The sequence below is a fragment of the Scleropages formosus genome, chromosome 17, assembly GCF_900964775.1.
Source record: "Scleropages formosus chromosome 17, fSclFor1.1, whole genome shotgun sequence".
Classification (NCBI taxonomy): domain Eukaryota; kingdom Metazoa; phylum Chordata; class Actinopteri; order Osteoglossiformes; family Osteoglossidae; genus Scleropages; species Scleropages formosus.
The window spans coordinates 7,265,910-7,283,001 of record NC_041822.1 but is presented as its reverse complement, the minus strand read 5'-3'; the positions used below and the strand labels follow the sequence as shown (position 1 = coordinate 7,283,001).

The window sequence follows — 17,092 nt, the reverse complement described above, 5'->3', positions numbered from 1 at the left end:
ACATAAAGAGAGCAGCACAGCAGACTGTCTCTCTCTCTCTGTCTGTCTCACTTTCTCCCAGCACTTTCCTTCAGGGAGCCACGGAGACTCATGCAGTCACTCACTTGGACATTTTGAGTCCCCTGGCAGAGGTATTTATAACACATTATCAATCATAAAACATAACAAAGAGCCATGCCCAAAGCAAGAGCAAGGTTTTTGTGCTCATCTGCGGCCCTGCGATCCTTTTTTTTTTATCCTATATGTCACACAAAATTCAGTAATACCAAATACAAGTGTAATATTAAGAAATGATATCATAATTATTTTAGTTTTATTATTGTTATTATTAGTATTATTATTTAGAAATTTAAAAGACATGGTAAGTTGTATATTATTCACCTTGAAGTCGAGACAACTGTACATCACCTCAGAGCCGGAGGTATTACATTGAGATGGAGGCTCAAAATGGGTAGATGTAGAAGCCATAGGATCATCTACAGCTTGTTCGACAGCTGTTTTCTTCTCCGGTCTTTTGAAATTCAGCACATTATCTTTTACGATCGCATCTTCAGCCTGCGATTTGAATTGTTATGCTGGCTCTCTTTCTGAAAAATTAAATACACAATACTTCTGAAAAAGGTCTAACGGCAAAGTGCTGTACTGGAAAGTTCATAAGTCATGGGGGCCACTGTTTTTGTGTAGAGGAGTATTTCTATTTATTCATTTTGGGCTACTGAGAGCCTTGCAGTTTTTTAAAGGGCAGAGCAAAATTAAAGGGTTTAGGACATGAAGATTCCGTTAAAGTATGACTTGCAAAATAAATTTGCATATTCTGATCACATTTTGTGGACTGGATTTGTACTCTGGTAACTTGGTATGGAAATGTCTCCTGCTATATGCAGCCTAGTATAATATCACTGTACAACAAAGCACTAACAATCCAACTGTGTTCTCTGCTGAAAATTAAGCATTCCTTGTAGGACAGGGTCACCATAACAATCGTTCTTTTCTCAGATCTTTTCTCAGTACTTTGTATGTTTATCTGTGCTTCAGTAATTCTGATATTGGCTTGGTGGTGAAATGGACTGAATGGTTATATTTGGAATATCAGATTCATTGTATTCAGGACAATGCCTGCTCATTAAACTTGGCACATTAACTCCATTATGAATTTTTACTCCAGTAGTAATTTTGTACAACACAATTTTTGCATATTATGTTTTGTTTTGTTACATTGTGTTGTTTTAGCCATTTTTTAGCATATAATTCCTTTTAAAGCCCCATTTATATGTATGTGTATAATACTTTCAGCCGTTAAATGCTACATGGTCATCACTGACAAAGAAAGAGTGTCTGAAGTATGGAGGAGAGCTGGTGGGCAAGGCTTGCAAGTTCATCCCAGACATTGCCCTGATGTCCTTCATTTTGTTCTTTGGCACATATACGTGTTCCATGTGTCTCAAGAAGTTCAAGACGAGTCCCTTCTTCCCCACCACAGTGAGTCTGACTCCCGTTTTCCTTACTTGTGTGTTTTTGAAAAATACAAGACATTTGCAGTTGCTCTGCTAATAGCTCAGTCTGTTAAAAGGCTTCTGTTGAATGCAGTCTGGGGACAGATGAGAAGTTTTGACTTGTGTTCTATTGCAGCTCTATTGAGGAGACAGGTGCCTGTGAGTGTTTGCTAGTGGTCAGGGTTAGGGTTAAACAACCACAAACGCACATGGACAACCACAGATGTCTAACACATGCAACAAATATAATAACCATGTTGATACAGCACATAAATATTCTGTAGTGATATGACAGCCTGTAGGAATAAGTATCAGTTTAGTGGTTGATAAACCTTATTTCATTCGGTTGTATACGAATAGAAATGAATTTTATCTAGCTAATATTAAGTTATTAGTTAGCATTTCATTACACATAATATATATGAGAACTTGGGGTGCGGTGGCGCAGTGGGTTGGACCGCAGTCCTGCTTTTCGGTGGGTCTGGGGTTCGAGTCCCGCTTGGGGTGCCTTGCGACGGACTGGCGTCCCGTCCTGGGTGTGTCCCCTCCCCCTCCGGCCTTACGCCCTGTGTTGCCGGGTAGGCTCCGGTTCCCCGCGACCCCGTATGGGACAAGCGGTTCTGAAAATGTGTGTGTATGAGAACTTGTTGAATCACACACACACACACACATTTTCAGAACCGCTTGTCCCATACGGGGTCACGGGGAACCGGAGCCTACCCGGCAACACAGGGCGTAAGGCCGGAGGGGAGGGGACACACCCAGGACGGGACGCCAGTCCGTCGCAAGGCACCCCAAGCGGGACTCGAACCCCAGACCCACCGGACAGCAGGACTGCGGCCCAACCCACTGCGCCACCGCACCCCCTCTTGTTGAATCATCTTTTTACAATTAATGCTGAACTTTAACATTTTTACACTTGTTTGCCTTGCATTTGTTGTCGTGTTTTTCCAGGTAAGGAAGCTCATAAGTGATTTTGCCATAATCTTGGCCATTTTAATTTTCTGTGGTGTTGATGCATTGGTTGGAGTGGACACTCCAAAGCTTATCGTGCCAAGTGAATTCAAGGTAATTATTTTTTTATACAAATTTATTTCTGTTAGTCGTTTTGTTTTATGAGTAGCACAGCAGGTGTTGCAGCTGGACATAAGTTCCATTCCCACTCAGACTCTGAGCAGACTGCATATTCTCCCTGTGTTTGCTTGGTTTTATCTGAAAGCTATAATTCACACTATGCTGAAGGAAGCATGAAAGTTTCCTCCTGATGCCCCCATTTCCTCCCGCAGACAAAAGATGTACTTGCTCTTAGTGTTTGAGTACATGTGTGTTACATCACTCTGCTACAAAAGTAGGTGAATGAATGTAGGGAGTTTAGTGTAGTGTACCTATCCTTGTAAGGTGTCACCAAAAAACCAGTTAATCATTGTAAGCTGCACATGCAAATGTCATAAAATGCACTCCATGCTGTCATGTAAAACTGCAGTTTTTTTTTTTTTTTTGATTTTTGTTACAGTAAATATTCATATTCAGCTTGAACTCGTTGCAAGATCGTGGAGCTTTCCGTGTAAAAATGTATTGCTCGATGTATCATGCATTACTGTAATGTCTAACCTCTCAGTTGATCTTTGGCGTTTGTGATGCCATAATTTGATGACTGGATTTTGGAAATTATTCTCTTTTTATAGCCAACAAGCCCCAACCGTGGCTGGTTTGTGCCCCCGTTCGGGGGAAACCCTTGGTGGGTGTACCTTGCATCAGCACTCCCTGCGCTGCTTGTCACCATCTTGCTTTTCATGGATCAGCAGATCACGGCCGTCATTGTCAACAGGAAGGAGCACAAACTCAAGGTGGGTCACTAAGACAAAACGCAGCCCTGCTTCTTTGCTTTCCATGGCGCTGCACATCAAAATATTATCCCTCGTCGAAACGTGACGTTTATATGTGCATTCGGAATACTAATCTTTAGGCTAGAAACATTTTTTGCCAGATATACCATTTAAAAATAAACTTACGATTGAATATGTACATGCATATATTAATTCATGAAACAACATTAATTATTTAAATAGTTATAACCCTTAAAGCAGTTCTACCAAAACATTGAATAAACTGATCTAAATTTACTAAAGGTGTGTTGCACTGCAAAATTAATGGCTGAATTTCTTTTGTTTGAAAAACCCTTTCTTATTGCTGCAGACAATTTTGAAGGGATCTCGTCATATTGAAAGTCATACCGAGAGTTGCATTTTCATAATGTGAAATGCAGAGGAAAAGACTGAAAAGCTTTTTGAGTGTTGCTAGGACTCATCTGTGGGGTCCCTTCAAAGCATTGGTAAAACCTCTGGGAGTATTTTCTTTTCTCTTGGGATTCAGCAACAGGTCCAAATCTCCTCCACAACATCAAGGGTGAATTGGCAGAACAGCACAATACAGGGATTGTTAACGGAGACAAAATGTGCTTTTCAGCATTGACTTTGGCCAGAAGTGTCGGAATCCTCCCTTAACGTTCTACTGATGGGTGTTTTTTGTTCAGCTGAATTTCCAATGCAAGTCTTTCTTTTGTTCTGTAAATAGAGATGCAGTTGTTTCCTTTGGGAATTCAGCATTTTTGCTGAAAATGCTTGGAGCAGTATGTTGCTTTTGGGTGTGCCAGTAGATTGTAAGTCTTCCAAGAAGAACATGTAACATAATGGCATTTCACAGTAGATTCTCATGTTACAGCAAGTTCCTCAGTGTCACATTTTTCTCTCTTCTCCACAGAAAGGTGCTGGATACCACCTTGATCTGTTTTGGGTTGCTGTTTTAATAGTGGTGTGTTCCTTCATGGGATTGCCATGGTACGTAGCAGCCACAGTTATCTCCATTGCCCATATTGACAGCTTGAAGATGGAGACGGAAACGTCAGCCCCTGGAGAGCAGCCCAAATTTCTGGGAGTGAGGTATGCCATTTGCAAAGCCCACTCACTACTGTTACTGTGCATGTACAGTAGGCCCATTGTTCCGCATGTACATGTATGGCATATTGCTCTTCTTCCTCCACACTCAATTCATTAGGGGAGACAATCCAGTTTATTGCATGCAAATTAAATGAAAATAAAGACGTCTTTAGTACACTTTTGTAAACCGCTCTTAATAGTACTCTCTTGGATGTTTTAAACAGCTGTTAACTTCAGGTTTTATTTACTTTTCCATGGTACAGATGGATGACATTTGACCAGCAGCTGTGGAGAAATTCCAAATACCAGCCTGTTTGTGTTAAGAACATTGCTTATTTCAGTCGCCTTAGGGGGCACCTAAAGCTGCAGCTGTTAGCTGAACAAATACCAGCGGTTTAGCTGGAGACCTCAGTCTCACAGCAATATTGAAGGATTATATAATTAACATTGGGTTACACAATCTGCACTAAGTTGACAAGTAGACAAATTAGGATATTAACAGCACTGATTGGATTTACATGTTATACTTTGTGTCGTAGTATAACATTATATTTTATCTTCAGCACAGGGCAATTTAATTTTTACAAGATACAATTTATTTCTCACTTTAAAAATATAAACGCAGGCATAGTACACAGTATTGGTCTCCTGTTTCGTTTTGCTTTCAGTGGTAGTCATAGAAAATGGGATGCTTTAACTAAAGCTTTGCATTTTTACAGGGAGCAGAGGATGACTGGTGTCTTTGTGTTTATTCTGACTGGACTGTCCGTCTTCATGTCTCCTGTCCTGAAGGTACTAGTCATATTCACCAGTTGTTGGGTTTTCGTAAAAATTCACAGGAAAATCATGACATCGAGTCACATACTGGAAGTTGGAAAGTTCAAATTACAGTACATTCATTTGGAATTAATCAAAGTTTATGTGTTAGTTGTGTAAATAATTTAATGTGTGTGTTTCAAAGCTTGATTGATATGAAACAGGTCTATAATATACAGTATGTTTTTCATTGTTGCTTACAACATCAGCTTAGAAAGGTATGATTTAGTGGGTGCTTGAAACTGCTTTGATTTCTGTGCAATTTCTGCCTCCTTGTGGACAGACCGTGCAGAGTAAACTGAGCAGTGCTTTGGGGGGGTTCACAAAGCACACTTTCATTTTTGTATTTCCTGGCCTCCCTCTGGCTAGTACATTATTGATTTCAAGTGTATCAAAGAGGGTGAAAGACATGCATTTTGAATATGTTGATGTGATGTTATTCATGCCATATGTTGAACTGCTGGTGGAAGCTACTTGTCAGCCACTGGTATTTTTCCTTGGCCCTGTGCTTGTCCTTCCACTTTGTCCGTACATGTGTGCAAGGTCTCTACAGGTTATATTTTCCATTTACAATGTTGGCTCCTCAAATTGTCAGCTAAATTTAGTCGTGTTGCAATGAAATTTCCTTTTTGTGCTTTTTCACAGTTCATTCCCATGCCTGTATTGTATGGAGTCTTCCTCTACATGGGTGTGGCTTCCCTCAATGGCGTACAGGTGAGATGCTGGCAAAATATAATATTATCACTATGCACTTTGTAAAAAACACACACACAAAGTACAACATACACAAACACACACAGGGTCTTAAACCTCTTGTCCTGAGCGGGGTTGTGCTGAACCGGAGCCTAACCCGGCAACACCGGGCGCAAGGCTGGAGGGGGAGGGAACACACCCAGAACAGGGCAAAGTAAAAGTAGTATACAAAGTCCACATGAAACACACCGTGTATACTTGCAGTTTTGAGAAGCCAAATGTTCCACAGAAAATTGAATGCATTTCTCTCCTGAAACTATACCTCAGACTCCCCAACAGAACAAAATCAGGATGCGATGGGATACATTTCTGATGTCATGGATCACCCTAACATGGAGCACAGTGTTTTGAAGGGTTGTCTCGTTTCATTTAGTTCGCTAAACCTCTGTCTGTGCCTATAGTTCATGGATCGCCTCAAGTTGTTCCTCATGCCAGCAAAACACCAGCCTGACCTGATCTACCTGCGACACGTTCCCCTGCGCAAGGTCCATCTCTTCACGTTCGTCCAGGTGCTCTGTCTGGCTCTGCTCTGGATCCTCAAGTCCACGGTGGCCGCCATCATTTTCCCCGTCATGGTAAGGTGCTACCTTGGCTTAGCTGGCCAGCACTTTCCAACGTCACAGGTTATTTCTCTGAAATCCAGCGTAGAGTGCTTGAGAAATTTGAAAGAAAGGTGAGCTGCCCAACTGTAAAAGTATGATGATTGTAAATTTCTCTGCTTTTCTAATGTAGGCCAAACTCGTGTTGTGTGTCACTAAAAGTTCTGTTGCAGTTCTGCGGTGGATTTTCACATTTATTTCTATACTTGCATCTATTGTTTCACCTGAACTTGATCAGCATCCTCACTGGTACTTTCTGATGAGGTTGTCATCGGGTGCACTTTGGGTGATCTGAAGTATCAATCAATCAATCAAAGGTTTATTTATCCAATGCACAACAATACAGCGTACAGCAGTAGTTGCTGGCAAGGAAATGTCTTTTTCCGCAAGCTAGTGGGGGGTGGGGATACAAAAGGTAACAATATACATTAAGATTATTAGAAGTTAAAAATATAAACTTCCTGTTTCAAATAAGTTAAAAATAACAGCACGATAGGAATTGGGTAACACTGATAAAATATTAAGTGAAACTATGTAACGAAAACCAGATAAGTTATTGAATTTGGATGCTGCTTGACTGTTCAGGAGTCTAACAGCCTGGAGGTAGAAGCTGTCCTGCAGTCTGTTTGATTTTGATTGGATACAGTGGAAACGTTTGCCGAATGGCAGGAGAGAAAATAGTGTATGACCAGGATGACTGGGGTCCTAGAGGATAGCCCTTGCCCAGTAAAGTAAAGCCACAACTCTCCTTGGATTACGAACTGGAGGTTTTCCAATCAGCTGTGGAGCTGTCATGTCCATGTCATGTTGAAAACAGGCTTGTTCATACAGTATTTTAAAATGCAGGGAATTGGCGATCCCATCAATATCCTGCGCTGTTCTTGCTCTCAGATCTTGGCGTTGGTGGCTGTGAGGAAGGCAATGGACTATGTTTTCTCCCAGCATGACCTCAGCTTCTTGGATGATGTTATTCCCGAGAAAGACAAGAAGAAAAAAGAGGATGAGAAAAAGAAGAAGAAGAAAAAGGGCAGCATTGACAGTGATGCAGATGATGTGAGTTTCACTATTTCACTTATTTGCAGTTTCAGTTTTTTCTATATTTTCAATCCTCTGTAAAGGGTTGACTACACAGTGGCAGATAAACCTTTTCTCAAGGTGGCTGGAAGTTAATAACGAGAGTATTAAAAATGTCCTGTTTCACACAGTATTGGATACTGAGATGTTACAGATTTACACATATCTCATTTTGAATTCTCCACGTATGTACTCTACTTTTGTAAAACTAAGTGGAATTGTAAAAAGGTACAAATCCCAGAAACCTCATTGTTCCAGTTCTACAGCACATTCAGAAATTTTGGACATATAAACTTGCATATAGAATTCACTTTATCTGTGTGCATGTGTGTTTCTAATGAAAATAAAAATGTAATTTCAGTGGTTTAGAACCTCATAAGCCCCGAGCTCAGTGAGTACAAAAGCAGAAGCAGACAGAATGCCATTTCGATGCTGACAAGCTGATGTGTGTGGATTATAAAATTAACTGCTTTCACATGCTTTGGTGTCCTCAAGTGCCACTAAAATGATTGAAGAGTGTGAAGTTCAACGATGTCAGCAGAGCACAGCTGTTATTTTCATTAATGCTGGTGCAGTGAGTAGTGCTATTGTCTCACAGCACCTGGGTGGTGTGATATGACATGGGTTTCGTCTCTGCTCAGTCTGTGTGGAGTTATGTTCTCGCTGTCATTGCGTCCGTTTCCTCCCACAGTCCAAAGACCTATGTTTCAAGTGAATTGGACCCTCTAAATTGCCCATAGTGTGTGTGTGTGTGTGTGTGTGTGTGTGTGTGTGTGTGTGTGTGGTGCTCTGATGCATAGAAGGGTCAGTCACTGTAAGTAGAATCTCACGTCACCTTGGGTGAAACGGTTTATGCTAAGTACTACATAGTGCTTGTTGTAAGTTGCTTTGCAGAAAAGCATGAGCTAAATTAATAATGTAGGCGTATTGCATTCCAGCACCGAAATGACTGAACTTAATAAAAGAATGAGCAATTTCCTATTGCCACCCTGTCCTTGCTGTCGTCATTGGACTGGCCAAACACAGTATACTGTACGTGAAGCTTGACTGGCTCACCAGTGGCCTCCCTATGTGCACCTCTAAGCCTCTCTGCCAATTTCCTCCACAGTCTGACTATCCCTACAATGAGAATGTCCCCAGCATTAAAATCCCAATGGATATGATGGAACAGGAGCCCTTCTTAGGTGATAAGACTGCTGACAGTGAGTAGAAGGCACTCATAGCCAACCGTTTGTGGGCTGCAGCTGGGAAGGAGGCTCTTTCCTCGTCTTTATTTGTTCCGAGATTCTGACATAATTGTTTGTCACGTCGCTTTCGCCCTGTCTTTGCATGCCACAGTCTATTCTCCAGCTGCACCATTGACCGAATCTTCTTAGCTGTTACTCTTCCGCACATTCTTCATCCCTAACATTTCTTTCTTGAGCCAATTTTCATTTTTGCATTTGACATGTCTTAACTTTGTTTCACGTGCCTGCTTCTAGAAAATGTGGCCCTGTACTCTGTGGTTTTTCAGCATTGCCAGGAAATGATCATTCGTTCTTTATTGCTATGCCTATTAATTGTTATAATACAGAAGGAATTATTATACATATACAAACATCTATACAGAAATACACACACACACGTAGACTGTACTCAAGAATTATGTTACGTTGCTTTGCAGAAAAGTGTATTCTAAATTAATAAATTAAATGGAAATATATGAGTGAGTGTGTGTGTGTATACGTGTACATATATACAGTGCATAACCTTGTGCAGTGTGTTCTGCACATCAGTTCAGAAGTTTTATAGTCTGGCATTATTGAAATATGTTGGAAAATCATTGCACAGTGTTGATGTTGGTGCCTTTACTAACAAAAATGCTTTGCTCACTAAAAAAGATCCAAAAAATCACCCATGAATGAAGTTTTACTTTACTCATTTTTATACATCAAAAATGTTTGTTCTGTGATTGATCAGCACAGAATAATATTGCATATCTTTTTCTTGAAATCTGCATTGACCAACAACAATGGAATAGCAAATTATTTTGGTCAGCTCTACAGCTACAGCACATTTGGTAATATTCCTGTTTTTATAATTCTGGTGTTATGTGTTAATAACAATGTATTTCGATTTTACTGTCACAAAGGACTATATTTTATCTTTTTTAAACTCATGGGGAAGATTCAATTGTGCCACAATAAGCCCAGAATTTTCACTTTTGTATAGAAAGCGTAAGTCTGAATATTTAATAAATTTTTTTTTTAAAAGCATTGCTATTTCCACTGTCATGAAAATGTCCGTTAAATGTTCTTATCTAAAATGAGTTGAAACGGTGAATGTGAATTATTTTTCACAGGGAGCCCTGATGCATGCCAAAGGAAAAGCTCGAGTCCGTCAAATAACCACAACTAGCGTGTTTATTTGTTCCAGGAGAGAAGTCCCCATCTTTCTCTGAACGACACACATCATGCTGAACGGCTGCACTATTTCCAGGCCAACTGTATGTCAAGGTATCAACCTAACTGCACTGATGAGCCGCATGCTTCAACCATTAAACAAACAGTAAAAACTTACAAATGCCCCAAAGCCAGTACAATTTTTATTTTTAAAGAATTTTTAAAGCCCTTTATATACCTTACTTCACAAACTTCACAGTGTATAAAAAAATGACAAACAGTGAAAAGAACAACCAAAGAATATAAATGGAGGTATTTACTTGAGACTTACATGTCTGCAGCTATGTCTCTTTCTCTTAATGTAATACATAAATTGTACTTTTGCTGAGATGTATGTCACTTTGGAGAAAAGCGTCTGCTAAATGAATAAATGTAAATGTAAATATTATTATTAGTTTAAGTATTTTTAATTAAGTACACTATTGTGCTTTCAGAAGTTAATTAGTCCATTAATAGGCACAGCGTAGTTTTTGACATTGCATGTATAAAATGTGTAGCTATTGTTCTGTAAATTAGAATGAGAACATGCTTCCTAGTTGGGGGTCACCTTCTAATGATTACCTTTGACACTAGTCCACTTTGCATTTATAGAGCGGAGCACATATGGAAAAAGCCACTTACAGGAATCTAAACCGAATGATTACGGTAAAATGCAAGAGATAGCTATCGAGGAAAATGACATTTTAAACACATTTTTTTAAATTACACTCAATGCATTTGTAAGTACTCGTACAGCACACCTTTCACATTGTTACATTTCAACATTGAGTTTGCACTTTGAGTACAGCTTTGTGTGTGTACAAGTGCATCGGGAAGAATAATTAGTAAAGAATAGAAATTGGTATTTTACTCTCTCTCTCTCTCTCTCTCTCTCTCACACACACACACACACACACACACACACACACACACACACACACACACACACAAACAGGGAGAACATGGAAACTCCACACAGATTAAACAGACTAAACAAAGACTGAACATTGCACAACTGACAGCTCGGGTGCTGAGGCATCTCAACCCGTAACTCCTTCCCAAGGATTTTTTTTCCTCTCAGCATCTTTATGTGAAGTAGTCTGTTGAAATAAAATTAAAAATGAGTTGATGAAAGAAGGAACTAAAAAATCTCAATGAACTGTGCTAATGGAGTCCACAAATTGATTGTTAACATGTTTCCTTTCTCTTTTTTTAGTCCTGAAAGAAATCCATTAAAATCTGTGCCTCAGATTAGAATAGACCTCGAACCAGAAGACAACGGGTTCTTTTGGAGAAGTCACCGCTCTGAGACGTCTCTTTGACCTGCAGCGTCCATTCTTCTCCAGCACAATATGCCAATCATTGCTCAAACCACACTTCTTCCTTTTTCTGTGTTCTGCTTGTGTCTCTCCTTAAAATCTGTTTCCGATCTCTTTCACTGTCTGACACGTATGTGAAGCAACGCTTGTTTTATCACAAGAGCTATGTCCCTCTTCTCTTCCACTTGCTGGAGTGAACATCAGAACATCAGTAGAGCATCAGTGGGCTGCACATCTGCACTGGAAACTGCTGCTTTCCTGCACCGAGTACAAATACAACCTGAAAGCCTTTGTTTTGTCTTTCAATCCCTTTGTGTAGCTGTGCACTTGCACTGCTCTCGCAATGAAAATTCCTTACTATGCAAACTCTACAAGAGCAAACACCTCTTGAGCAACAGTAAGTGGCTCTTCGTGAACATGCATGGTAACATACTTTATGGCCCACAAGGATTTCTTTATTCCTCTTGTTCTTGAATTTTTCCCCTTGTTTCATATACTGTCATTTGTAACATTTTTCCTGTAGCAGGAAAATAATCTTTTGATCAATTTTGTAGCTCTACCTCTTATTTCTAGATGCTAGGCATTCTTTAAAAAGATTTGTGTTGATTTTGAGGCACAGCATGGAACTTTAGTATTGTTAATACTGGTAATGTCATTTTGAAATACTTCTGGAACAAGAGTAATTAATAATTAATTGAAAATATATATGTTTGAGAGATAATGTGATTATGCTTGTTTATTAACTTTATAATTACATATATGGCCACGTGATTTCTGACTTTCTTACTTTCTTACTTTTAATCACGTTTTGACTACAATACAATGTTAGTATTATCTTTTTCAAAAAAGTATTGGTGTTTTGTTGTATGTTCAAGAATGAGTCTTCAGTATTTGGTTGATTTACAGCTACGCAAAGAGAGCAAAAAATAACTGCCATCCATTTTTTTTTGATCATTTCAGATATTCTGAAATAAAAGTTCATGACATAAATACAAGATAAATATTTGTTGAGAAATGATGTTTTGTCAAAATCAGATAGATTAATTTTTCATCTTAGATTACTGTGTGCACACACACACACACTTTTTCAAGCAGAACATAAACAGTTGAACTGCTTTTCCTGTACAAAAAGACTTACCTAAGTGGCTTACAAGGGTAAAATTATACCATAGATATTATATTTAAAATCAACACATGTATTATGATTAACAGTAGCACAACATTTTTAAATCAAATACGTGCATAAGCCCTTGTTACCAATTGTAATATTTCTGTAATTTCCTTCTTCAGTTCAGGATGCTGTTTTCATATAGATTTTTATATAGAAATTCATATGCACAGTTAATGATTCCAGTAAATTGAGTGTCTTCCACTTGCATGCTTCTTAGTTCCTTTAGGATATTAAAAAAAAAAAATCTCTGAACTTTAATAATGCAGTACTGTACTGGAAGATATATGAATCTGAGACTTGAGAAAATCTAGCATGCAAATACTGTCTGAAATGGCCTATTTATGACCCCACAAAGCATTGGTTTGACATACATGCTCTTTGCTCTACATTTGGGCATTTAGTTATTCCAAACTGCTTGTGGTATTTCTGTGTTGTTGTTATTATTATTATGCTGTTTTTCTTTTGTGTTTCTTCCCTTATAGTAATTAACTTTGATTTTTATCCAGACTATTCCAGTTCTGTACAAGTAAGATCACTCTTTCCAAAAATCTCATATTTTAACAATATTGAAAATGTTTTTTACTTACATTTGGGAAATGGAATATAGTCAAAACATGGTTTGAAACTAGATACATGAGCATATCAGAAAAACTGTAAAACTCTAAGAAGGAAAATTCTAATGTATTAAAGACTGATACATTTTTCATTGATTTTTATTGTGACTTTTTAGGATGAAACAAGTGAAATGATTTATTTTAGAATTTCTATTTTTTAAATGAAATATGTATTAAAATAAACTGAATTTATGCAACTTGCCCTGTTTGTTTTCTGTAGGTCTTCTTTATGAAATGTTAAAGGACTAATACCCTTTTAATGACTGAGGAACATGAAAGGACAGAAGCGGCGTAACGATATTCTCTGGTATCAAACCGGATTTCATTTTATGTCCAGTACACACAGGATATTATCATTAGCCATTTAAACTTGTAGTCCATGGTGGATCTCTCTCTGCATGATGGTTATTTTTCCAGCTGAGCTAATTAATAAATTTGCTGTGGTTTAGTCATTGTTTGATTTAATTACGTGATTTGTGGAGGCTTGCTGTTACATGTTATTTGTTTTCAACTGAAAAAATATTTAGCAATTTTTTTCCCCAATTAAGCACATACGGATAATGAATCCTCCACTTGGACTTAAGTTTTTACATTAATTAAAAGAGATGATTAGGCAGATAAATCAGGGTAAATTAGGATCTTATTTTGAGCACACTGAGAACCACAGATTTGAATGTTTTAAGATCACTCTTTAATCGTCATGTGCAGTTTTTATTTTTTCATTACTTCAATCTTTTGTATAAAACTTTTGTCTCTGAATTTTATGATCCCTAAAGTTAAGAAATATATCTTTTTTCTGGATCAATGTGATGCTTTCCATGCACAGATTTGTCACAGGTTGTATCTGAAACACTGAAATTGATCGTCTTCAAGAATTGAAAATAGTTTATTTTAGATGATTCACAGAAGAATTCCAGGAAATATGTATTTTGCAAGAGTAACATGTCAATGTCTATAGCTTTTAAAGACTAGAAATAACTGGCTTCACTGTTTTTAAAGCAGGAGTTCAACAGTTTGTAATGGCCAAGGAACATGTGATAATTGGTAAAATTGGCATAAGAGATGAGAAAGAGTATAATTTCATCCAGATGTTTCATGCGTGCTCCTACTCACTCAGCTGTGGACAGATGCCTCTACCATGAGCTCAGTCACTAAGATTGTACTAGAGGACCCAGTGTGTTCTTCGACAGCTTTCATGAGCTTCTCCAGTGATTGAAGGATAATTCTCTTAGTCTATCCAGTAGCTGCTAGGGGAAAAGGTTAACCCACAAAAAAAGTACAGAGCTGTTGTCCTGTTTGACAGCTTGTAAATTTTAAGCATACATTACTGAAGCAAGTTCATCTGAACAGGTAAGAAAAAAATGGAAGTATATTATGGTCATTTGTAAGTTTGTGTCGTGTTATGCTTGCTAGAAATACGCAAAGCATGAAATGATAACATCTTCAGGGCCAGTTCTGGTCATTCTTATATGCCTTCTGAAATTATGCGTACTGAATTAATTTGTCTCTAAGAAAAGCAGAACATGAAACTGACTGTTTCTGTTGTTTTCGCACTGATGAGAACTGGGAGATGAGCACGGAGCCTGTAACACAGACTCCAGCAGGAACTAGCAGAGGGGGGGATCAGCTGTCTTCACACTAGTCCACTGTGTCAGATCCACAAATCTTAAAATGTAAAGATGGATGGCCGGTACAAAAAAAAATGAATGAAAGAATATATTTAAAGTCTGAAAATTTGATTTTTGTTGAATGATTTTTAAGAGGGGATATCTTAATAATAACCCTAAGCATTCAATTTTTGAGATTAGTTTGGTTCTATGTTCAGTTTTGGATTAAAATAGTATCCAATGGCCTGTTTTAGGTAAGTGAGGTATTGTGTTTCACTGTTACTACAGAATGTTGGTTGTTATTACTGTATACCATTCAAGATAGAATATGAATAAATATACTTGACAGAGATTGTGGATGCAAAGTAATACGATGAAGTCACAAATTGCATTAGCCCTTTAAGGAATATAATGAACAAGATGTTTACAGTAACAGTATATATATTGTTACTTCATTAGCTAACTTCTAAAAAAAACTTTAAAAACTCTCAGAGCGTTGGCAGCAAATTTCAAGATATCAGAGTTAGTGTTGTCACTTCTCATATTTGCTACTAAGTTGCAAATGAATACATTTTGCAGCTTTTTACATTACAAATTATTATTACTTGGCAGGTATGTGGGCATTATTTTAAATAAGGCAGTCTCAGTGTAGGGTCCATGGACCTGTTGGGGGGAGGCTGTGGACAGGCCTCAAAAGGTCCATAAAGCACAGGCTTGTTCTGAAAATAACACTGTCTAAATAAATAAAAGTTAAAATTAATATATTGCTATGATATTACTATTTATAACCTAATTCTATGTGAAGGAGGTCAATTTTAATTGCGAATCAACTGATTGCAAGATTTTCTCTGAATTTACTTGCGGATATTTTTTTCCACAGGAAGGACTGCTTCGTTTTCATTAACTTCTTAAAGGGTTGAAGAGGTCAAGAACCCATACAGAGCCAGGAGACCTGGAGCTGAATGTATTAATGGTATGAATCAATAGCAATGTTAGCGTTGCAATACACTTCCATGTATGCATCCATTTTCATGAACCACTGGCCCTGAGCAGGAGAGAGGAAGGAGATGAAGTACGAGGAGATGGTGGAACAGTGATGGTGAAAAGGTTGGAGGGAAAAGTGTGTGTCCAGCGAAGTGGGCTGCAGGGGCTTTGCAGGGAGGTGGCTGTGTAGGGCTTTCAGTGTGTTGGGTACCACAGGCAGCGAAGGGGAAGGGTAATAAAGCTGGACGGGGTGTCTGCTGCTGAATGACCTAAAACAACCACTGATCCCAAGATACATCATGACGATGTGACCAGGTGAACTGCGACGTGTGTCTTACAAAAGATCAGAAGCTTTTAGTGAAATTGCAAGGCAGTGATGAGGCCACTAGATGCAGACAAAGAACAGCAATTCGGTATTTATATTTATTCATTTAGCTGATGCTTTTCCCCAAAGCAGCTTAAAATGTGGTGCCACCTGCACATCTTGACCTGTTTAAACAGCTGGGAAATTTAGGCTGCTTACCTTACTTAAGGTTATTGTAGCTGGATTTGGGATTTTAACCTCAACTTTCAGGGCCAAAGGCAGCAGCTCTAAGTGCTACACTACCATTTGCAAGGTAGAAATGACATTTTTCATTTTGTGACAACTGACAAATGTTAATTTTTGTTTGCCCTATTTGAATTTATAGAAATATATACATTGACTTACGCCCTGTGTTGCCGGGTAGGCTCCGGTTCCCCGTGACCCCGTATGGGACAAGCGGTTCTGAAACTGTGTGTGTGTGTGTATACATTGACATACAGTATATATATTAGAAAGAATTAGAGAGCTAAACTTCATTAATCTTTACATTATAAGACTTCTACCTGCTGTACTTTTCATGTACCTTTCAATAGCCATACAGTTCTCAGTGTTTTTCGACACCCAAAAAGTTGTTTTTAGACACCCTAGTTGTTCACTTCCCTCGAAAATTATTTGACATCTGGGACAAAGCGGACAGCTGTCAGTGCTAAAATGCTCCGAAAGTACTGATCATAGAGAATGATAATCAATATGGATGGAAGGACCAGATAAGGATGTTTTGTTTATAAATCAGTGTACATGTCTGCAGCCTTACATGTTGTGAATCTGTGATGTACCATGAACCATAATGAGTTCTAGTGTTTAACTCAACATACATTAGCTGACAAGGGGGCACAGTGGCGCGGTGGGTTGGACTGGGTCCTGCTCTCCGGTGGGTCTGGGGTTCCAGTCCCACTTGCAGTGCCTTGTGACAGATGGGTGTCCTGTCCTGGGTGTGTCCCC

At 38.6% G+C, this 17,092-nt stretch overlaps 1 protein-coding gene across 6 annotated transcripts in view; it reads left to right on the top strand.

The window, feature by feature from the left end:
• LOC108938570 (electrogenic sodium bicarbonate cotransporter 1) overlaps positions 1 to 11,380 on the top strand; it is a 65,994-nt gene extending 54,614 nt beyond the window's left edge. For 3 of the 6 annotated variants that reach the window (XM_018759208.2, XM_018759211.2, XM_018759212.2), the window contains 12 exons: positions 1,294 to 1,479; positions 2,448 to 2,561; positions 3,179 to 3,340; positions 4,254 to 4,432; positions 5,149 to 5,221; positions 5,891 to 5,959; positions 6,400 to 6,573; positions 7,489 to 7,650; positions 8,780 to 8,873; positions 9,692 to 9,730; positions 10,087 to 10,166; positions 11,308 to 11,380. In XM_018759208.2, the coding sequence (XP_018614724.1) occupies positions 1,294 to 1,479; positions 2,448 to 2,561; positions 3,179 to 3,340; positions 4,254 to 4,432; positions 5,149 to 5,221; positions 5,891 to 5,959; positions 6,400 to 6,573; positions 7,489 to 7,650; positions 8,780 to 8,873; positions 9,692 to 9,730; positions 10,087 to 10,130 (1,296 nt within the window). In that variant the 3' untranslated portion in view covers positions 10,131 to 10,166; positions 11,308 to 11,380. The remainder of the gene's footprint in view (positions 1 to 1,293; positions 1,480 to 2,447; positions 2,562 to 3,178; positions 3,341 to 4,253; positions 4,433 to 5,148; positions 5,222 to 5,890; positions 5,960 to 6,399; positions 6,574 to 7,488; positions 7,651 to 8,779; positions 8,874 to 9,691; positions 9,731 to 10,086; positions 10,167 to 11,307) is intronic. The other 3 variants (XM_018759210.2, XM_018759213.2, XM_018759215.2) reach the window with 1 other exon arrangement.
• The last annotated feature ends 5,712 nt before the right edge of the window (positions 11,381 to 17,092 follow it).